At 45.8% G+C, this 23,804-nt stretch overlaps 1 protein-coding gene across 3 annotated transcripts in view; it reads left to right on the top strand.

Moving 5' to 3' along the window:
• Nucleotides 1-465: 465 nt before the first annotated feature.
• Nucleotides 466-23,804, top strand: part of TTLL4 (tubulin tyrosine ligase like 4) — a 35,783-nt gene continuing 12,444 nt past the window's right edge. For 2 of the 3 annotated variants that reach the window (XM_080798271.1, XM_080798269.1), the window contains exons 1-3: nt 466-603; nt 20,974-22,567; nt 23,437-23,546. In XM_080798271.1, coding sequence (XP_080654397.1) covers nt 21,072-22,567; nt 23,437-23,546 — 1,606 coding nt within the window. In that variant the 5' untranslated portion in view covers nt 466-603; nt 20,974-21,071. Of the gene's footprint in view, nt 604-19,835; nt 19,988-20,973; nt 22,568-23,436; nt 23,547-23,804 lie in introns of all 3 variants that reach the window. The other variant, XM_080798270.1, reaches the window with a different exon arrangement.

Here is a 23,804-nt window from a genome sequence, read left to right as displayed (position 1 = left end):
AAATTCGAAAGACTTCTGCTGAAAAGGACTACTAAGAAACTTCTTTAATAAAGTCTGAACTCTTTGATTTTAGAGGAACGAATTGAGGCATGGCCAAAGAAAGAGTCCATTCAGGTGAGGTGGTATCAAGGCCCGGAGAAGGCGAGAATCCTGGAATCCCAGATCGTAGTCTTTTATGGTGGTGGGGGTGGGGATGGGTGGATGGGTGGATTAGTGGGGGGGGGGGGGGCGTCGGGGGTGCTTCTGGCTTTCTGTCTCGGGACTACATCTCCCAGAATTCCGCTCTCAGGGCTCAAGCGCACTGAAGCGACTGCGCATGCGCGAGGCAGGTGACGGCCTGCCTTCCCAGGCCCCACAACCCCCGAGATTCCGCGCGCCTGCCTCCCGCGCGTCCGCCGCGATCGCCCCTTCCAGGCCCTCGGTCTGTCCGCTGGGGGCGCGCGCAGTGCCTGGCAGGCGGCCTCGGCGCCGGCGGCTGGGAGCGCGGGTCGCGTGGCGGTGCGTGGTTGCTAGGGGCGTCTGAGGCCGCCGGCTTGCCCAGCAGGCCGAGGGAGGAAGCAGCGCGGAGCCGGCGCCGAGCCGGAGCGAAGCTGGGTCCGCTAGGTGAGTGCGACGGCGAAGCCCTGGCAACGACCGTCCGCCCGCCGACTCTCCCGCCCCTCCCTCTTGCCGGGTCCTTTCGCGCGGGTCCCCAGCCCTCCGGCGGCTCCCGCCCCAGCCCCGCTTCCTGACCGCCACCTCTCCATATCCAGGGAGGCGAGGGGGCTGCGGCCTTCCACCGGGTCGGGTCCTCACGCGTCCCCGGGACCCTTCTCCCCCCTCCGCCACGCCCCGTGAACTTAGTCAGCCCTGCCTCTGGGTGCCCGAACCATTGCAGCATCCCCTCACCCTCGGCCTCCGTGTCTCCTCTTTCCCGCCGCGCGGCGGTTTAAATTCTTGCCGGGGTGGGAGCCCAAGCTCCTCTCAATTCGTAGCTGAATCGGAACATGTATGCCCACTTTTTTCTTTCCCCATCTTTAGGAGCTATAGAGAAATACTTTGCTAAGCCGTAGAGTTTCGAACAGAATTTGAGATCTTGTAAATTTAACCCCTCATTTATCCATTCCTTTATGTAAGCACTCACTCAACAATTTTTTACAAACATCGAGAAATATTTAGTGAACCAAGGCACTGTGGAAGGCGCTGGGGGTGGCAACAGTGAACAAGGCAGGCATGTCTTCACGGAACTTATAGTCTAGGGGGGATTTTTAATCAAGTAAACAAGTATTTGCCGTACTGTGTGGTGTGTGCTCTGATAAAACATTAGAAACATAGTTAACCCAGACTTGCTTGAAAAAATATACAATCCCTATTCCCTGGCCTTCACATTCTTACTCTGGATCCAGAAAATGTTTTGATCCTTTATGGAGTCATCCTTGCTCCCTCAGATACTCCAGATCACATCTTTCTCAACTTCATCACCTGTTGATTTAGCCAATCAGCAAGTAGCTGGGGTACTTTTTGGGACAGTATTCTGTCTATCCTTCATTTCTTGCAGTAAAAATACCAGACACTGTATGAGATTCACCTCCTTGATGCTGAGAAAGTTACCAGCTGCTTATTGGTTGGGCTAAATGGAACCTTGAAAAATTATCAAGTGTCTTCTGGGAATAAAGAAGTTGAGAGCATATTCCAGATACAAAGTAGCTTTAGAAAATATACAGCAAGGCCTAAAAAGAGAATTGGAAACAGTTTGACAGACCTGAGCTGGGTTTGAGTGTAGCCATCCAATGACAAATAGGAAGAGGAAAATTAATAGGGGTTAGATCACAAAGGGCTGTAGATGCTTTGTTGAAGAGAATGGTATCTTCAGGTTTTTCAAGCAGGGTGATTGGGGCCCAGGACTACCAAGGAATATACCTGCACATACAGCTTTAGAGAATCAATGTCCAAATCCTCAGCTTCCAAATGAATGCTTCTGAAACTGACCTGACAAGAAGAGGTGGGGCCTGCTGGATGGAATTTCCCTCCCACCTCCCAAATTATAATGTTTTGTCCCAAGTGTAAAAATGTCAGGTGGATGGCTCAGTTGGTTAAGCATCTGCTTTCAGCTCAGGTCATGATCCCAGGTCTGGCTCCCTGCTCAGTGGGGAGCCTGCTTCTCCCTCTGCCTCTGCCTGCTGCTCCCCCTGCTTGTGCTTGCTTGCTCGCTCTGTGTCAAATAAATAAAATCTTTAAAAAAAAAAAAAAAGGCAGTTTGCCAAGTGGAGTCTTAGGAAATACTGATTTCAAGAATCCTCCTTCGATGATTAAATTACTTTGGAAAACTCGGAAGGCTTCCTGTCTTCCCCTAGTACACATTGCTATTAGGGTAAGTCTTGATTCGTATTGTGGTATTCTGAATTCAGACGAACTCAGCAGTTAAATGTGGCTAGAATGTTTTTTGGGACCATGGGTTTTTCAAGCTATAGGATAAAACTTGCATAAAAAACTTCTATTAAAGAGCTTTCTTTTAATTTAGGTGTGTGTTTTTCAATAAGGTAGTTAAAAATTATTTTACCAAATCATGAAATGCTTATTCAAATTACAGTTAATCCTTAACTTAGCTCTTTTTATAGAATGCTTAGTAGATTCGACCTCCTTTTAACAAAAGAATAAGCTTGTTTAAACTTGTGACGAGAAACCTTAGAATTAAACTTAAATGTGCAAGGAATACATGATTTAAATTCTTTTGGGGATACATGAGTAAAACCATTTGAAGAGTATGTTGCAGGAAAACCACGGAAAAGATAATTAGCAGGAAGATAATATTAGATTTGTGTTTGAGGTTCCTGTAGCATCAGCGTGTGGGTTGAATAGGAAGGATTTTAGACTGGAGGCAGGGAGCCAGTGAGAAAACTTGAGACAAGTCTAGAGATGATGAGGGCTCTATGTTGGCTGCAGTGGGCATGGTGATGTTAAAGATGGCGGAGTAGACAAGGCCTGGTGGCAAAATAGATATACAGAGAGTGGGACAAGAGCAGTTTGGAATGATCCTAAGTTCACACTTTAGTGACCGGGTGGGTGGTGATGTAGGAGAAACTATTAAGAAGAAGGGCAGATTTGAGGAGAAAGATAAAGGGGTTCACTTTGGACATGATGAATTGAGGTCCCTACCGCACATCTAGGTAGAGGGGCCCAAGAGGTCGTTCTGTAGGTCTGGAGCTCTCCTGACAGAAGTCTGGGGATGATAAAAAATTGAGAATGGAGGAGGTGGTTGCAGTCACAGGATGGAAGAGGCTGCTCTAGGTGAGTTTATTGAATACTGACCATGTGCCGGGCAGAGTGAGAAGACTGAACTCTTAGGAACACCAACACTGAGAGAGTAGGCAGAGGGAAAGGGATGAAAGAGAATTTATTACCAAATAAAAAAATGGGCGTGTAAGTGAAAGGTCACTTGCTAAACAGCTATATCTGGATGAAGCCTTAACTTTAGGATCTGACACTCACGCTCTGGAGTTGAGTTTACATTCTTTTGTGAACTTGAACTGTCTGATTATAGGCTTCCTGGATTCCAGCATGGGATCATATGCTTTGGTCTGTCAGTGAGATGCACAGAAAATTTTTCTTAAGTGCCCTGAACTTCTTACCCTCTCCTCTGGCAGAACTGGGAAAGCAAACTGGGCATTTGGGAATAAATATGGAGAGTGCTAATTTCTCTTAGGCCCTGAAATATAGAGAAATTTGTCCTTAGGTGCCCTCAGGGATATTCTGGACAGGCAATGGTGTTTTAAACCAGAGGTGCTCAGACTTACTGCTTTTAGGACTCCTTTATGCACTTCAGAACCTCTTTGGGACCTTCAATGTATTTTTTAATGTGGGATATATAATCTTGGTGTTTACCATATTAGAAATTGAAATACTTATTAATTTTTTCACTTATCACTTATTAAAAATACTTTTTTTTCCATTTTTTAAAAATTATGTTCAGTTAGCCGCTGTATAGTACATCCTTAGTTTTTGATGTAGTGTTCAGTTATTCATTAGTTGCATATAATAGCCAGTGCTCATCACAACACGTGCCCTCCTTAATACCCATCACCCTGTTACCCTATCCCCCACCCTGTTAATTCATTTAGAAGTAATAAATACATTGCAAGTTAACATAGGTAGAATTTTTATTTTATTTTTATTTTTTAAAAGATTTTATTTGTTTATTTATTTACTTGAGCGAGAGCTTGGGAGCAGCGGGGAGGAACAGACAGAGAGGGACAAACCCGCTGAGTCCGGAGCCTAACACGGGGCTTGATCTCATGACCCGGATATGTGACCCGAGCCAAAATCATGAGTCAGACACCTGACCAACCGAGCCACCCAGGTACCCCCATAAGCAGAATTTTTAAAATGAAAATGATATTATTTCAAAAAGATCAGTGAGAAGAGTAGCACTGTCTTTGCAAATCTCTTTAACATCTGGCTGCATAGAAGATAGGTGGATTTTCATATCTCTTTCTGTGCTCTCTCAATTGTGATGTGTTGCTTTGGTTGAATTACTAAGAAAACCCAGCCTCACAGCCATTCAGTTGGTAACTGAATGTTCTTTGGTTTTACACAAAAGTTAACAAGGGTTGATTTTATGGAGGTTATTGCAGTGTGGAATCTGAAAATAACTTTTCATACTTCATTCCATTAAAATCCACTGGTCTGTCTGTCTGTCTCTCTCTCTCTCTTTTTTTTTTAAGATTTTATTTATTTATTTGACAGGTAGAGACAACCAGAGAGGGAACACAAGCAGGGGGAGTGAGAGAGGGAGAAGCAGGCTCCCCGCTGTGCAGGGAGCCTGATGCAGGACTCGATCCTAGGACCCCAGGATCATGACCCAAGCTGAAGGCAGACGCCCAATGACTGAGCCATTTTGACTGGGTCTTTTTTTCTTTTTTCTTCCTGTTTGTTTTTGCCGGGGGCCTTTTACCCAGACATGATTCTGTAACGTTGTGATAGGTATCTGGAAAAGACTGTTTTCATTGAGTTACACAGCTCTTCCAAATGTTGCCACATTTTATTAACAGTATCCCCCCCCCCAAAAAAAAAGAAATCATTCTTATTATCACCACACTTTCATCAGAAAAATGCTTAACTTTTGGGAAGCTGTCAAACTGTTAAACCGAATTCTAATTTTTCTCTTGAAAACTGAAATTTCATCACTGGCAACAAATACTGTCAGTTGTTTTTCTTGAATTGGTTGTCTCACTTTGTTTTGTTTTCTAGAAAACGTTTGCCAAGTGCCAAAGCTTGAATAACCCATCACTTTCGTGTCATTTATTCTTTCAAGTGAACATAGTGTCCCACCGAAAAATTTTGCAATTCGAACACACAGTGCTTTCCTTAGAGGTGGCCATCACCTTCTGTACGCCACGGAAGTGTTTTACACATGCTCCTTGTTTTGTCACACAGAGCATTAAAAAGATGCACTCCCAGATTGAGATTTAAGATAATCTGTACTGTGTCATCAAGGACGTCTTTGGGTAAAGCTGGCATTCCTCTACTGTGTGGTGAGGAAGCCTGTGGAGGGCAAGGATCCGGCTTGGTGTGCCGCTGTCTCCGACCTTGCTGAGGCACCGACAGTCTGACCCATCACTGCTTTTGTACCATCATGGAAAGACCGGCACAATTAAAAAGGCAAATCACATCTTAGTTTTGTTGGGAAACTAGTTTCCCTAGCAGACCCTGTGGACAGTACCCTGAGGACCACTCTGCACCCTTAAGAGGAGGATGGAGGTTCCTTTCTGAAGGTGGTTATAAGCCAAGGCTCTAAGAGAGCTCGTCACCTAATTATGTTAAGCCTTCAACAGTTTTCACTTTTCAGGAATTTGTAGATTGGCCCCCCTCGGCTCTAGGTGCTGAAAGCTCTGTTTCTCTCTCAGCTTCGCCACCTCCTTCCGCATTGCCGAACCGTGTTCTGCAAAAGCCATCTATCCTAACCTGTGGTCCTGATCCTCCCTTCTCAAAGGGCTGGGGTTTTGACCTTCCTTGCTCAGTGGGCCTTCAAGAAGTTCGTTGCCCCTCCAACTTTGTTTAGGGAGATATAGCTAGGGATTTATCTCCTAAGAGAAAATGAGGATGATTCCTACAATCCTCCGCATTCTCTTTGGTTTCAGGTAAGTCAGTTCCGTCTTCTAAAAGAACTACTGAGCAGTTAAGGCAATCTCATTCGAGATGTTTCAAATGGTAGACACTGAACCATTTCTGATGTCCTGAGTTCCCCTGGTGACCGAGGGAAGCTCCTAGGCGGAGGAGAGTGAGGAAACTGCAGGTCCCAAGAGCCACACACACACTCCTGTAATACAGGAGAGCGATTTAATCAGCGGGTAATGAATAATTGCTTTCTGTAGAAATAGATACCTCGTCCCAACTGGTCTGGGCCCGGCCTCTAGAGACTTGGTGGCTTGAAACAACAGCCGTAGATTTTCCTGGCATAGGCTGTTCTTCGTTCACTCTTGACTAAGGAGGAAACTTGAGGCAAAACTACATCTCACAGAGTGGAAGGCACAATGAGATAAGCAGATTCTGAGTGCTGTATAAAGATGACAAAGCAGGTTGGTGTGATTCCTGAGGCTGGCCACTGAGACTGCAGCCGGGTCGGTGGTCGGGATTCTACTGCAAGACACCTGCACTTGGTCAGCTGGGTGCTGGGAGGGATGGGGATTGGGTTGAGCCCGGCCTGTAAATAGAAAGAAAGGGGTGTTTGAGGCTATTTTCTCTTTAGAATGCTCTGCAGTTCTTCATCCTCCTTTCTTACTCTTTAGTCAATATTTTTGGTTTGTTTTATTTTTAACAGCTTCGTGGTGGTATAGCTGATAAGAAGTAGGTCCATCACACGAAGTCAATTGTTTCTGAAACTTTGTTCCAGGGACCAAGTGCCCTACTTGGTCTGTAAGTTGTTTGGGGAGGAGACGTGGCCGGCATTGCTGAGAAGCAGGCCAAGCTGGGGCAGTGATCTTCCCCACTCCTACCAGATGAGCTTTGCTCCTGTCTGTTATAGGTACCCAGGAATTCCCTATAGAAACCATCCGTGCAGGTTATGAGGCATCTCCATGTGAAAAGAGAACAGTGGGGAGAGTAGCCTTTGTAAAGTATCAAGTTAGAGGGCTCGAGATGCCGGACAGACTCATGGAGGGGGTGGGCTTGAGCTGTGCCTGGAAAAGGTAAAGAAAATGTAATGATTCGGAAGGAAGAGGCTTAGTAGAGCAAAGGCCTGCAGACCAGTTTGAAAGGTTTATTCCGGGAGTTTAGTGTTTAGACCAGCACAGTTCATAGGGCAGAGTTCACAGTGGAAAGAGGTGGAAACTCCTTCCAACCCAAACTGAGAAATCTAGATTATATTTGCTGATTCAGGTGAGAATCATCTGGAAGGCAGACTCCCGGCCCTACCCCGGACCCACACTGAATCTACTTTGAAGATGGGACTTGGGAATCTGCAGCCCATGTTTGTTCTGTTTTGTTTTTTATTTTTATTTATTTATTTTTATTTTAAGTAGGCTCCACGCCCAGCATGGGGCTTCTCACGACCCTGAGATCAAGAGTCGCACACTATACTGACTGAGCCAGCCAGGCGCCCTGTACCCAATTACATTGCAGGTGATTGGTGGGCTGCTATGATAGTTAGTGAGGACTCCTAGGAAATTTTTGAAAGGGGAGTAACCTGATCAAGTAAATTCAAGTAGAGTTAATCTGGAGGCTGCCTACAGGGTGGACTTGGGAAGGGCGGACACTGGAAACACAGACCTCAGTCTGGGTGTTATTGCAGTGGTCCGGCTCTGGGGAGGCGTGGGGGGGTAAATGGAGGAAGCATGCTAGGGAGAAAGAATCTCTCTCAAGTTTTAAACTGGCTTGGCTCTGGAGAATTAGGGAAAGGAAGAAGTCAGAAGGGGCTTAGGTGTTCCTCTTAGGCGACTGAGAGAAAGAAGCTTCCACTGAAAGAAATGGAAGGTCAAGTGTGCAGAGCTGGTGTGACAGGCTTGAAGAGGTCGGATATGCCTGTGGAAAAGGTGGCCGAGACCGTTGGTGATGAGGACATGAAGCTTGAGAGAGGTCGGGTGTGAAGAGTGGAGCTTCTGCGGATAATGGTTGAAATAGCAAGAGCAGATTGGTTGGGCATGGGAGGGAGGATAAAATGGGAGCCATGGAGGACTTTGGAGGGGGCACCATGGGGAGGAAAAAGTCACCCTGAAGGAGCTGGTGTGGTTGTGGCTGAGTTCCTGCACTGAGGAGAGAAGTAGAGGCAAGGAGTCGGTGGTGGGAAAAGAGAAGCTGATTCATCTGCAGAGGGCCCGCAGTGGCTGTGCTGGGTTTTACCTCTGCAGATGCATGTGTGTATTTGGCAAATATTTAATGAGCCCTGATTACATTTCCAGGGCTGGGCATAGACTGTGTAAACAAGGTCCCAGTTCTCAAAGAGCTTTCATGCTGGAAGAGAAGATAAACACACAACAAAGGAATGCAGAAATAGTTGAAGTTTCTACTTTAAAAATAATGAACAGGGTTTTTGACTCAGTGATTGATTTTTATAGCCAGAAATGAAAATGATCGAAAAGGTATACACACTTAGCTCTCATACCCCATTGGTATCCTTTATTAAAAAAAAAAAAAAAAAAAAAAAAAAAAACCAGTTCCCATTTATTCTTCCACCATTTCTTTAGCAGTTATAAGGAAATATTAACGTTGAGTAATTTCAGCTAGTGGAAGAATGAAACAGATTAGAATAAGGTATTGTGATAGGGACTGGTCGGGGGTGGGGCAGTATTGGTGTTGACAGGCTCTTTGGGCTGGTGGTGTTTGCTGATAGCTGAGTGAGGGAACTGAGTGTTTCACAGGGAACAACATGGCCCCTGGAGCACAGGTGGGAACACGCCTGCTGAGGAGGAAGAGTGACTTGCATAAGGTGGGAGAGAGAGAGAGAGAAGTCAGATCACGTGGGCCTTGGAGCCACCGGATAGCTTCAAGTACATTCTAAGAAGAACACCTCGACCACAGTCTGGAGAATTGATTATAAAGAAGGCATTAGGAGTTAGAAGCAGTGGAAACCAGCAGGTGAGAGGTGATAGTGGTGTGGACTAAGGGAATAATGGTGGAAGGGAAATAGATAGCTCCAGGCACATATACTTGAAGCCAGAAAGACTTGTGGATGGATTGGGTGAGTAGGAGTGAAGATCGGAGGTCGGGGTGAAATCATTACCCAGGGCATGTTGGGAGTTTGGGTGTTGTATGAACCCCTGTCCCAGGGATTCAGACCCTTCTGCCTGCAAATTTTTTTTTAACTGAAGTCTTTTTGTGCAGTTGCAGCTTATTTACTGCCCCTGACTCTACAAGGTTAATTGGCTTTAAAAGTGAATCAATTAAGTGAAGGATGTGATTGATGCCTTCTTATCTCAGCCCTGCTCCCATTTTCCTTAGCATGACTTTATAAAATCTGACATTCTCATCTAATTTCAAGGAGATTAAGAGGAAGCATGTTCCCTTCTTGAATCACAGGGGTCATAGAAAACCTTGAGTTTCCCATTTTGTCCTTATGATCCCCTGAGTCTAGCCAGTCCTTGTCTCAGCCTCTCGGTTTCTATTTCCAGATGGTGGCAGCAGTAACTGCTTTCTAGGTTAAAGGCAAGACAAGGACTTGTGTTTTGTTGGGCAGTGAGATTTTTCACATAGAATCAGGTTTAAACAGCATTTCTCCCCTAAAAAACATGATGTCCCTGACACTGTGCGTTGGTGGGCCCCAGGGAAATTGCTGTTGAGCATCAGCTGCCAGGCTCTGGTGTTTGCCTTCTCCCTCGAACTCCCCTTAAGCCAGAGTTTGTCAGTTCAGGGGCCGATTAGAGCAGAGTGTGCTGGGTGGCTGGCTCATATTAAGGTGACTACACTGGGAAGACTGATGTCCTGGGGATGCCCTTCATAAGGCAGGTGACCTTAGTTCTTGAACCTTAGTGATGGCAGGTGGATCCCCAGTCAAGCCGGCTTCAGGTAATGGAGCGGAGTCCTGTTTCATTGGTGGGAATCACTCCCTCGTAAAATCCATTCCTGCCAGTCTTCCTTCAAAGAATTGAAGGTGATTGTGTGCTGCCTGCCTCCTAGTCTGAGGAAAACCAAACTTCCCTTTAAAAGTTGTAATAAACTTTTTTTTCCCTTAACTTTTTTATTTTGAAATGATTTCAGACTTGCAAAAAAGCTGCAAAAACAGTACGAAGAATTCCTATTTACTTTTTTTATTTTTTAATTTTATTTATTTATTTATTTGACGGACAGAGAGAGAGAGGGAACACAAGCAGGGAAAGTAGGAGTGGGAGAAGCAGATTCCCTGCCGAGTAGGGTGCCCGATGTGGGACTCGATCCCAGGACCCCAGGACCATGACCTGAGCCGAAGGCAGACACTCAACGACTGAGCCACCCAGGTGCCCCCTATTTACTTTTTACCCAAATTTATAAAATGTTACTATTTTATCACACTTGCTTTAGTGTTCATAAGTGAACTACGAATTGTTTTTTGAAATGTTTGCCAGTAGCTTGCAGGCATGAAACCCCTCCATATCTGAATATTTCCTAAAAACTTCCTGTTTTCTGAAACAATGATATTCTCTTAAATCGACACAGTATATTGATCAAAATCAGGAAATTAATGTTGATATAATACTATATACTATAATGTTATTATCAGATCTACCTTATTCGGATGTTGTCAGTTGTCTTGTCACTATCCTTTGTTTTTTAGCAGCACACACTGCATTTGGTGTCTTGTCTTTTTTGCCTCCTGTAAGTGGAATAGTTCCTCAGCCTTTGTCTTTCATGAGCTTGACACCGTTGGAGAGTACAGACTAGTTATTCTGTAGAATGACCTTCAACTTGGTCTTGTCTGATATTTCCCTTTGTATTCACATGGTGCATTTAGGTCAGGAAATCACAGATGTGATGATGAGTCCTTCAGTGAGTCCTGTCATGAGGGGCATAGTGCCAATTTGTGCTCTTCCTGATGATGGGAACTTTGATCACTTGATTATGGTTATGTCTGCCTGGTTTCTCCACTGCAAAGTTATGGGTTTTGGGTTTTTTTTCAAGATGTATTTATTTATTTATGTGAGAGAGGGTACACATGACTGGGAGTAGGGAGAGGGAGAGAGAAACTAAGCAGACTCCATGCTAAACGTGGAGCCGATGTGGAGCTTGATCTCATGACCCTGAGATCATGATGTGAAGCAAAACCAACAGTCCAAGGCTCAACAGACTGGACCACCCACATACCCCAAGTTGTTTCTTTTTTCCCTTTCGTAATTAATAAATATCTGTGGAGAGGTATTTTGAGACAATAGAATGATCCCATTTCCCAGTAATCTTTCACCCACCAATTTTAGGATCCATTGATGAGTTTTGCCTGAAGCAGTTATTACCATGGTGGTTGTCAGTAGTGATTTTCTGTTCTTATCTGTTGGAATTCTTTTGTGAGGGAGCGTTGTTCCTTCTCCCCCATGCATTCATTCATTCTTTTATTTATTTATATCACTGTGGATTCATGGATTCTTGCTTTACGTAGTCTGATACTCATTTATTTTGCTGCTCGGGTTGTCCCAGATTTGGTTAGAGGGAGCCTCTTTAGGGCCTTTAAGTCCTTTTTTTCCTCTTCCACCTTTAATGACTTCGTTGAGGTATAACTTACATACCATGCAATTGCTTCCTTCACTATAAAAGTAGAGCTCAATCACTTTTAGTAAGTTTGTACATTTGTGCAACCATCACCACCATCTGGTTTCATTTTTTATTTTATTTATTTATTTTTTAAGATTTTACTTATTTATTTAAGAGTGAGAGAGCAAGAGCACGCAAAGAGAGTGACAGGGAGAGGAGGATTCCCCACTGAGTGGAGAGCCGGATGTGGGCCTTGATCCCAAGACCCTAAGATCACGACCTGAGCCAAAGGCACTTAACCATCTGAGCCACCCAGGTGCCCCCACCATCTGCTTCTAGAACACTTTTATCATCCCATAAAGTTCCCTCATTCCCAATTATAGTCATTCCTTGTTCCCACCCTCAGCCTCAGGCAACCACTGATCTACTTTCTATCTCTATAATTTTGTCTTTTTTAGAAATTTTATAAAAGTGGAATCCTACAATCTATAGTCTTTTGTGTCTGGCTTCTTTTCCTTTTTTTTTTTTTATTTTTTTTAAAGATTTTATTTATTTATTTGACAGACAGATCACAAGTAGACAGAGAGGCAGGCAGAGAGAGAGAGGAGGAAGCAGGCTCCCTGCTGAGCAGAGAGCCCGATGCAATGCGGGGCTCGATCCCAGGACCCTGAGATCATGATCTGAGCCGAAGGCAGAGGCTTTAACCCACTGAGCCACCCAGGCGCCCCTGGCTTCTTTTTCTTAGCAGAATGTTTTTGAGGTTAATCTAGGTCGTTGCCTTTTATTGCTGAGTAACATTCCATTAAATGGATATATCATATTTTGTTTATTACTTTACTAGTTGATGGACATTTGGATTATTTCTAGTCTTTGCCTATTAAGAAAAATGCCGCTATGAATATTCGTGTGTAAGTGTTTGGACATAATGCTTTAATTTTTCTTTGGTAGATACTCGGGAGTGGAATCGCTGGGTCATTATATGTTAGTTTTTACAAAACTCATAATTTTTTTTTAAGATTTTATTTGTTTATTTAACAGAGAGACAGATAGATTGCAAGTAGGCAGAGAGAGAGGGGGAAGCAGGCTCCCTGCTGAGCAGAGCCTGATGTGGGGCTCAATCCCAGGACCCTGAGATCATGACCTGAGCTGAAGGCAGAGGCTTAACCCACTGAGCCACCCAGGCACCCAAAACTCATAATGGTTTTCAAAGTAGCTGTATCACTGTATCATTGTATATTCCCATCAGCAATGTAGGAAGATTCCAATTTCTCCATATTCTGGTCAACACTGTTATCAGTCCATGTTGGTTATAGCCATTCTAGTGGGTGGATAAGTAGTATCTTATTGTGGTTTTAATTGTCATTTCCTAATGACTGAAGATATTGATCATCTTTTCCTGTGCTTATTAGTCACTTATGTATTTATTTAGTGAAATATTTATTCAGATGTTTCAGCTATCTTCAAAATTGGCTATTTAAATATTTTTTTAATTGGGTTGGTTTTCATCTTCTTGAGTTGTGAGAGTTCATAGCATATTTTGGATACAAGTCCATTATAATTGCAAATATTTTCTCCTAGTTTGTAGATTTTTCTTTTCATTCTCTCAGTAGTGTTTTTCTAAATTCTTCATTGATAGAATCCAGTTAATAGCTGGACTGTTTTTTTTTTTTTTAAGATTATATTTATTTGGGCGCCTGGGTGGCTCAGTTGGTTAAGCAAATGCCTTCAGCTCAGGTCACGGTCCTGGAGTCCCGGGATCGAGTCCCGCATCAGGCTCCCAGCTCCGTGGGGAGTCTGCTTCTCCCTCTGACCTTCTTGCCTCTCATGCTCTCTCTCACTGTCTCTCTCTCTCAAATAAATAAATTAAAAAAAAATCTTTTAAGATTATATTTATTTGACAGAGACAGCAAGAGAGGGAACAGAAGCAGGGGGAGTGGGAGAGGGAGAAGCATGCTCCCTGCTCTAGTTCTGATGTGGGACTAGGTCCCAGGACCCTGGGATCATGGCCTGAGCTGAAGGCAGACACTTAACGACTGAGCCACCCAGGCACCCCAACAGCTGGACTGTTAGCACATTTTCTATTAAAAATTTTCAATTGCCCAAAGTCAGTAACATTTTCTCCTGTTTTCTGCCTGAAGTTTTATAGTTGTAGTTCTTATATTTAGCTCTCTGATCCAGTTTGAGTTAATTTATGGTATAAGGTAAGAGTCTGAGTTCATTTTTTTATACACGAATAGCCACTTATTCCAACATCATTTGTTAAAGGTTATCCTTTTCCTCATTAAGTTGCATAGGCAATATTGTGAATTAATTCACCATAAATGGAAGGGTCTATTTCTAGACTCTGTTTGGTTCTGTTGATCTGTATGTCTACTCTTAGGCAAATACCACATTATTTTGATTACTATAGCTTTATACTAAATTTTGAAATCAGGTAGTATAAGTTCAATTTTGTTCTTTTTTTTTTTTTTTTTTCAAAATTGTTTTTGGCTGTTCTAGGTCTTTTCCATTTCCATATAAATTTTAGGATCAGCTTATCAGTTTCTCCAGAAAAGTCTGCTGGGATTTTGATAGGAATTGTGTTTACTCCATAGGTCAGTTTGGGAAGAATTTGCCATCTTAACAATACTGAGTCTTCTAATTCATGAACATGTTATATCTCTCCATTTATTTAACCTTTTAATTTCTCTTGGGAGTGTTTTGTAGTTTTCAGTGTACTTTTTTAATTTCAGTTTTTACTTGTTAGTGTATGGAAATAAATCAGTTTTTGTATCTTGATCTTGTATCCTATAATCTTGTTAAACTTGCTTATTTTAGTAGGTTTTTGTAGATTTCTTAGGATTTTCTGTGTACAAGATGATGTCTCTGGCAAGTAAGTATAGTTTCACTTCTTCCTTTATAATCTACATGCATTTAATTTCTTTTTCTTGCCTTGTTGCACTGGCTAGAATTGCCAGTGCAATGTTGAATAGAAATGAGGAGAGTAGGCATCCTTGCCTTGTTCTCAGTCTTAGAGGGAAAGCATCTAGTGTTTTACTGTTAACTGTTACGTGAGCTATTTCTTTGATCTTATGATACATCTCTATCAAAATTTGAGAATTTCCTCAGTTTTTTGCAGCATAAGAGATGGTCGGGCTCATCTGATACTTTTCCTCCAACAGCTGTTCTCCAAGAAGCTCTAGTTACTTGGTTTCTTTTATTGACAAATAGTATATAGTGGTCAGGGTCCAGGCAGTAGGTGAGTAACAATCGCTTTTTAACTCTTCTCCCAGTGTTTTTGGAAATCCCAGCCATCTAGTTATATAAAAACTGTAAGAGCCAGAAGCAAGGGTTTTCTTTGAGTTTATCCCAAAGCACTTTTCAGTTGTTTTTTTAGTGCCAAGTCAGACCTGCCACTGAAGAACCCAATTACTGGTAATATAATAAATTTCACAGAAGTTTCCAGATGACAAGACTACTGTGTCTTTTTATTAAAAGAACACTATTTGTACTAGCTAAAATTTTGCAGTGGAATACTTGTTGCCTTCTCCAGGTGTGTGCCCCTCCCTACCCTTCTTCATGGTAGCTTGAGAAGAGGGCTGAGGAAAGAAAGATCATTTGATGCCAGTCGTTTTTAATTTTTTTTTTAATTTTTTTTATTTTTATATTTTATTTATTTGTCAGAGAGAGAGAGAGAGAGGGAGCGAGCACAGGCAGACAGAGTGGCAGGCAGAGGCAGAGGGAGAAGCAGGCTCCCCGCCGAGCAAGGAGCCCAATGTGGGACTCGATCCCAGGACGCTGGGATCATGACCTGAGCCGAAGGCAGCCGCTTAACCAACTGAGCCACCCAGGCGTCCCCATTTGATGCCAGTCGTAACGAGCATGATAACTGCCATCCCTTGAATGTTTAGTGTGGACCATGCGCTGTGCTTTATGTGTATTCTCTAATTTGATTTCACTGCTTCCCAGCAGAGGTTATACTTCCTTGCTTTTCTTTTCCCAAACATTCCAGCTGTGTGGTTTTAGCACTGAATGAATTCACTGTTCATCAGAGCTCAGACTTGAGTTATGAAGGAGTGGTGACTGCTGGTCCAGCAGGGCCAAAAGGAGCAGTAGTGCCCTGGAGACTCTCGGAATACTGCACACAAGTGTCATGTGGTTGTTTGTTGTTTGTTTGTTTTGAAAGACTTCACAAGCAAACTAGAGAACTGGTCCCCCACCCCTGCCCCATCCTCATCTCACCCGTTGCCCCAAGGTATCTGCCATAATAGTTTGGCGTAAATTCTTCCAGATCTTTGGTATTTTTAAAAATTATTTTAATTTTAAAATTATTTAATTATTTAAATTATTAATAATTTTAATTTTAAAAATTATTTTAGTGTGGGCTCCCAGCATGGAGCCCAACACAGTCAACTCATGATCCCGAGATAAAGACCTGAGCTGAAATCAAGAGTCAGATGCTTAACTGACAGAGCCACCCAGGCGCCCCAAGATTTTGTTTTGGCATAAACATATTTGAATGTTCTGAAGCTGTTTCAGAGAGACCCTCCTTCCCAAGAACCTGCACCTCAGCTGCTCTGCCCTAAACTAACCTTTCTTTTCAGCTGGGCATTTTCCTGTTTGGACTTTGATTAAAGAACTTAACCAGAAACAGACTTCTTTTGGGTTTTTTTAGATTTTATTTGTTTATTTGTCAGAGAGAGAGTGCACAAGCAGGGGGAGCAGCAGGCAGAGGGAGAGGGAGAAGCAGGCTTCCCTCCAAGCAGGGAGCCGGATGTGGGGCTCGATCCCAGGACCCGGGGATCATGACCCAAGCTGAAGGCAGACACTTAACTGACTGAGCCACCCAGGCGCCCCCAGAAACAGGCTTCTAAACTCGTACTCTGCAGACAATAGAATAGTGTTTGTATTCCCTCTTCAGCCCTTAAGTCCTCCTATTCCCCAGAGATAATGTGTAGGAGCAAGAAAGATAGAAGATTAATAGCTCTGTGAAATGTGTTAGATTGTTCAAAATCCTTTTTTCCAGATGAGGTCAGTGTGTTGACTCCTGAAGTAAGTTCCTCACAAGCTGTCGATTGGAGGGTCGACTGATGGTGGATCCTTTAGGTTTAGTCAGAGAGTAAATATGAGTGCCTTTGGTTATTTTTAAGTAGGGGATATATGTGGTTTAGAAATGTATGAAAATAATGGGATCTGTAAATCCTTTAATTTATATAATCACCAATTACTCTAAGTTTAGGTTTGCTTCAGTTGGGTGTTTTTAAAACAAGGCTTCCATTAGTAGCCTGTGTGTGAGGCCTCCTATGTATATAAATGCCTTTCCTTCTTGTTCTCTTGTCTTTTTTTTTTTTTATTAAAGATTTTATTTATTTATTTGACAGAGAGAGAAATCACAAGTAGGCAGAGAGGCAAGCAGAGAGAGAGAGGGGGGAAGCAGTCTTCCTGCTGAGCAGAGAGCCCGATGCGGGGCTCGAACCCAGGACCCTGAGATCATGACCCGAGCCTAAGGCAGTGGCTTAACCCACTGAGCCACCCAGGTGCCCCTGTTCTCTTGTCTTTGATGTCTCATCCTAAAATGTTTCCTTTGAGATGGGCAGGCCGTCTGTGAGAACTGTAGGCACACACACAGACACATCAAGTATGTGTCATCACAGTGCACTTAGAAACTTGAGGGAGATGGAGAGAAGGATCTCCCAGGCATTGTGTCAGGAGCCCAGAGTATAGCACAGGGGACAGGCTTTGTGGCCTCCGGGAAGAACAGCCTTCTGAGTGTATGCTTTCTGTGGGGACTGGCTGCCAGTGTTTGCCCATCTAGACTCTGACTTTATGGCAGAAACCGCAAATCTCAGGGTGTTGTATTTTGCAACTATTTCTCACTTCATCTACTTCTTATATCTTAGACCACCTAGGACTTTTCCAAGTTTGTCAGTCCTCATTTCTGTAGGAAGATGGAGTCGTTCCTTGGCATCTGAGTGGCAATGCTATTAAAGGCCATGTCTCGGAAAAGGTGGCCTGTGGCAGCAGTCAGAGGGTCCTGGGACCCGGGTTGCCTGAATTTTCTGGCCAGGTCCCTGCTTCCCTTCCACATGGGGTTTTGATTTCATCAAGAATCTCTGTAAAGAGAAGGAAGAGGGCTGCTTTTAGCAACCATTTCCTCATCTAAACCAGACAGTACTTCTGAGGCAGGAACCGTGATACCAGGTCAGAACATTTGTATGTGGTACTGTTAGGAGTGATACTGTTTACCTCATGTTCTCGAATCTAGTCTGTGCAGATTATCTGACGTGACAGACTTGTTTTGCTTGGCAGTTCCTGACAGTCATCTTAGCCAACCCTGGCCATCGTTTACTTTCAATGGAGCCCTTTCCCAGAAAGAGACTTCTACAGAACTGTCTTCTCATCTGCTTGGCCTCTGTGTCCAGATAATGCTTCCTTAGGAAGACAGGTGGCTCTTTTCTAAGCTGCCATCCTACACACCAGGGGGACTGTGAGAGGAAACAAGGCGTGGGGAACAGCCATTGCAAAGACATAAGAGGTCTGGAATCACACTAGAGAGAGGAGAGTCCCCTTGACTCTCTGGCGCTTGCCCAGCTGGCCAGCTTAGCACTCTGCCTGGGAGCAGGCCACTTGCAGCCTCTGAGGAGGGTGGGAGCATATTCTTGGCTTCCCTCTCCCTCGTTTGGATTAGCAGTCAAGTTAGCTAGATGCCAGGCCACTCGCATTCAGTATTCCTGGCCCTGGAGATTCGTGTGCTATGACGCAGAGAGGCAGATGCCGCCTGGTATGCGCAGAAGGGAGGAATGGAGGGTTCTGTTCACCCAGCCCTGGGGTGGCGTGCAGTGCTCATGGCAGGGGGTGGGATGGGAGAACACATGCTCTTACAAGCTTCACCCCCCAGGGGCTCAGTATGAACTGGGAGAGTGGTTCCAACCTGAGCTTTGTCTTGTCCCTGAAACTGAAGGGTAATTGAGGGGACAGGGACTGAGCGTGTGTTTCCTTCCTGTTTAAGAGGCATGTGGAGTCAGACAAACTCGAGTTTTAGTCTTGGCACCACTCATTATTGGTTGTTTAACTATAGAAGAGTTACTTCACTTTTCTGATTCTCGGATTCATCGTCAGTAAATTGAGTGTAAGGTTTTTGTGAGGATTACATAAGAGAACAGAGGTAAAGTGCCTAGCACAGCACCTGGCATTTGTTAGGTGCCCAGATCGGTGTTGATCACTGCTAGTGCGTGTCCCCTTCATTTACTGAACTTTTTCAGTTTATTCATTCAACAGAATACTGAGTGCGTACTGTGTTCCGGACGCTGCGGGGGACACGAGCTAGTGGAAAATGCACGTGTGGCTCCTGGTCAGACAAGTGGTGCATTATTCAAGTTCAGGGTAGTAGAAGCAGCAACAGTGGCCTACACGCGGCTGAGGCATCCTCTTCAAAGTGGAGAGTCTGGGAAGGCTCCCTGGAGAAGGGGGTATTCAAGTTGAGTACTTTTCAAGTCTGGTCAAAGAGAAGGAAAGCACTCCAGGGAGGAGCACTTGTAAAGGCGTGAAGGTCTGAGGTAGCCGGATGCACATGAGGGACCACAAAATGGGCATTTTTCAAGCCGACCAGTGCAGTTCCATTTCCTTGGCCCTTCTCTCCCGTCACTTTGGTGTGTCTGTTGGCCTGCACGGGTAGGGCAAGACATGGATTCCTAAAAGAGGATGACGTGAGTTGGGACTGAATCTATTGAGTATACACAACACACACACGTGGTCTGGTAAAGTCCCTGGCAGGCTTTGACTCTTCCCTTGTGTCTGCTTCGCTGTCATAAATGCACGGAGTATAATTAGGCCCTGCACCATACTTACGTGGTTTAGACTTGGTGGAGGTCCATTTTCTGTCTCCTTAATTTGAGGTTACTGGCATCAAAATCTAGTTTTAGAACTTAGGCTGTTTTTAGCCCACTGTGATATTGAATGTTGGCAGTCATGAGTCGTGGTTCTTGTCCTGTCTCCTTGAGAAAGAATCCATGTAAGTCAGCCTTTGCACGAAAAGAGAGTGACGTCATGTGGCTTCTGTAGGCTTTGTGTTTGTAGACAACACCAACGGTTCCTACAGGTGGAGGCAGGAGTCATGGATCTTCCTTGGCCATTAGTCTCTTATCTAAGAGGAGGTCCTCTCCCCATTGAAGTTTGTATTTTAAAAGTAACTTGAACAAAAAAATTCTCTGCTAATTCTTTCCCTCTAGCCACTGCAAAAACACTTCCTTGGAAAGGATGCCAGGATTCCATTCAGAATTATCCCAGATGAGTGACTTCTTATAGAAGAGTCTTGTTTTTCCCCTTCTGGATGCTGTCATTTGTGAAAACTGGAGATTATTTTGTGACTTTGATTTAGAAAGTAAGTGACCATGCCTAACGACTGTTTGGAACTCAGAATTAACTGGCTCGTTTTGCCATAGAGGAAACATCTAATGAGGGCCTGAGACAGGCCCTCCCTCCCTGCTCTCTGCTGCCTCCCCACCACCACCCCCCCACCCCCCCGCCCCGCCAGGATCAGCCCAAACTGACGCCTGGGGCTTGGGATAAAGCAAGCTCTCCTCTTCCTTCCCCTGTTTTCTACCCCCTAAACTCTCCTGTCCCACCGTGGCTGCCGTAAATAAGGTCACTTTAAGAAAAAACAATGTTGGTGTCCAGTTCCATTTTGTTTCTTCTTTTTCCCAATGACACATGAGATGGGCTCTAAGTCTGTTTAGCTGGCCAGACGCTTAAAGAGGTGAAGTCACTGTCTCAGCTTCCAAGTGAACTCCGGAGGTCAGCAGGGGGAATTCTCTGCTTGTATCTCATCTTGTCACACCTAGCTGTGAAAAGCAGACCACACTAGGGGCCGCTGAGAGTTGGTCAGGGACAAGTAGATGTAAAATAGGTTTCTCAAGTGACCTCTGAACTTTCAGAATTGGTTGGGGAGGAGGAAGATATTGGCTGGTTTCTTTGCCACCCCCAGACTTGCCTTATTCCGAGCCCCACCGGGCTTAGGAGAGGAAGGAAGCCACTCAGAGAAGTCACGGATGGTGAGACAGAGAGATGTAGTTTTCTCTGGAGAGAGAGCAGAGGGCTCTGAGGGAGCGGGAACCCATGAGCAGACTGCTCGGTGGAGCTATAAAGTCCCAGTCCTTGACAAAGCCGGCCCTGATTGCTCAAGGGCAGCCGGAAGACCCCTGCAGGCCCCATAGGAGTCCAGTGTCCTCTCGGGGTCCTGAATGACAGCTACAGCTGGTTGCCCCGGGGGAATGGAGGTGGGGCTCTGTTGCTTCACCAAGAACCCCTGTAGCCCACGCTCTGTCCTCCTGGGACAATAACATCCCCAGTGGATTCTCCTCCCTCTAGGTGGACAGATGGCGAGGATGCAGCCACTACTACTGGAGGTGCGTGGCACCTGTTCCGAGTCTGGCCACGAGGCCATGTGGCCATGATGGGTGCCCCTCATGGCCTCAGCAGGAACGGAGCACTACAGTATTGGCCTCCGCCGGGGAAACAGCTTCAAGCAGAGTGGCCCCTCGGGCTCCGTGCCCGCCCGGCCACCAGAGAGACCCTCTGAGGGCAGAGGCTGGGCGCAGGCCCATCAGCAGGTGAAGCCAATCTGGAAGCTGGAGAGGAAGCACGTGGGGACACTGTCAGCGGGCTTGGGCCCTGGCCTCTTGGGTGTTCCGCCGCAGCCAGCCTATTTCTTCTGCCCCAGTGCTTTATGTAGCTCGGGGCGCTCAGCCGTCCTTGCGGGCCCCAGCAGCTCCTGTTACCTGCCCTCCCTCCCGGACCTGTTCAGCGGGACCCTGCTGTACCGCCGCGCCAGCTACCGGCACAAACCCTACCAGCAGCTGGAGTCCTTCTGCCTGCGCTCAGGCCTGCCGGAAAGAAGACCTCTCTCTCTCCCTCAGAAGAGCCTCCCCATCAGACTCACTGCCAATAAGGCCCCTTCTTTCACGTTCTCCCCCATGGCCCAGCCCATGGCATCCTCATCCACAGATCCATACCTCTCACTGGGAGCGGCTGGGGAAAACCCTTCGGGGAAGAGCCTGGCCTCTGCCATCTCAGGGAAGATCCCGTCTCCGCTCACCGCCCCCTCTGCCTACAAGCCCATGCTGAATAACAACTCCTTCATGCGGCCAAATAGCACTAAAGTGCCTTTATCGAAGGCCCCAGAGGGCCTGAAGCCAGTATCCTCCCCAGCGATCCATCTTGTCCCCTGGCATCATTCAGGGGGCACCGGGGACTGTGTCCTCCAGCCTGTGGAACACAAGGTGCCCAAAAGCGATGGCCCTGTCCTTAGTGAGGCCCCCACCCCTGGCACCCTGTCTGCCTCTAGCTCCTTAGACACTTTGACCACCAGCGTGGCCTCTGCCCCGTACACCCGGAGTCACTTAGCCACCAGAGCAGAGCTGCCTCCCTGTGGCCTGGACGGCGGCTTTGTTTCTCAGGCTCTGGCTAAGGAGGTTCAGTTCACTGAAGCTGTGAGGAAGTTGACTGCAAGAGGCTTTGAGAAGAAGCCAAGGCCAGGTGGCCAGTTTGAACAGGCTTGTTTCATGAGCCCCAGCTTGCAGTGTGATCTCCTCACCAGGAACCGGCAGTGGAAGTCTCCCATGGTCGGCCAGCAGTTCCCTCAGGAGGATGCTGGAGCGAACGAGCGGGCTCTCCCTAGCACCTCAGACACCTTGGAGTTGGACAGTACCGTCTTCTGTACCAAACGCATCAGCATTCACCTCCTTGCCTCACATGCCAGTACGCTCAGCCACAGCCCTGCCTGTGGATCTGCGATTGACCCCCCAGCACCTGGAGAAGACAAAACTCCCATCCTGCCTTCTCCCCCTCAGCCCCTTGGTGTAGCCGACGTGGCCACCCGCCTCTCTTCCATCCATCTGGACCAGCTTGGGAAGGAGGGGCCTAAGGAAGCCAGGGGGCCAGACTCCCCTGCTAGGGATAGCAGGTAAGTTTGAGAAAGTTTTCGATGCCTTTAGAGCAGTGGATTATATACACCATAATTTGGTGACCCTAACCCTGCGTCTCTGAAGGTGGTTTACTTTTTTGGCTGCCCTGGCATTTTGGTTTCCAATTTAGGGCAGAGGTTGGCAAACTAGACCAGCATGTGGGCCAAATCTTACCCTCTGCGGGCTTTTATAAATAAAGTTTTATTGAAACGCAGCCTCACCCATTCGTTTACTGCTGTCTGTGGCTACTTTCATGTCCCAACGGTAGGATTGAGTAGTTGCAGCAAACTGAATGGCCCGCAAAACTGAAAAGATTCACTGTCTAGTCCTTTAGAGAAAGAGTTTGGCAGCCCTGCTTCAGGTTATAATCAGGAAGAGATAATGCCAAACATTGGGGCCTGCGACTTTTCTACTTAATTCCATACCAAACCAGGCTCTCTGTCATTCCTTGTTTGATAGCCGTTTCAGAGTTAGGGCATACACAAACTCGGCTCCTTCTCTTATGCCTTGTTACTTCTCTGGGACCTTGGTCCACCAAGGCCTTGTGCAGAATTCCGAGGTCTAGGGGCCTTTGAAGTCAATTACCAGACATTCATTGATGGTGTTTTGTATGCAGAATTTTGCACTGATGTGCTATGAGGGAGAAAATGGGAGATGGAGTGCTTCTCTGACAATAGGGGCTGTAGGGTTGAGGAACTATGGCTAGACTGAAACTCTGAGGGCCAGAAAAATGAGTTGTGAGATCTGGACAAGAGACAGCAAGTCATCGAGTGGGGAGGAGATGAACACTGGGAGGTGATGAAGCGATGAGAATCTAGCTGTGACCTCTCTTACGGAGGTTGGGCTGGGGCATGATTCTTTCTTATAGTTCACCTGCAGACCCGCAGCTAGACCTGGGTGAGGCTGAAGATCTAGAAGAAGAGCTAGTCGATGGTTTGGAGGACTGCTGCAGCCATGATGAGAATGAAGAGGAAGAGGGTAAGTAAGGGGCCTTCTCCCTTCCCAGCTGGCAAGTGGTCACCACCCACGAGGGAAGGGGGCTGACAGTTGTATGCTGGGTCCTTGACTCACTTTATCACCTGCAGTAATCTTTTGCCTTATGGGTCTGAGGGTGGCAGTGGCTTCCGGGAAATTGGTTCACTAGCCCTGCGGTCCACCAGTCTTCTTTCCTCTGTGCTACTGCCAAGCTCATGGAAGACTGCGTGGCTGCATGTTGGTGCTCGTGGCTCCGCGGGA

Source organism: Martes martes (genome assembly GCF_963455335.1).
Source record: "Martes martes genome assembly, chromosome: 3".
Lineage (NCBI taxonomy): Eukaryota > Metazoa > Chordata > Mammalia > Carnivora > Mustelidae > Martes > Martes martes.
Note: the sequence above shows the minus strand (reverse complement) of the source record. Positions and strands in the feature narration are given on the sequence as shown.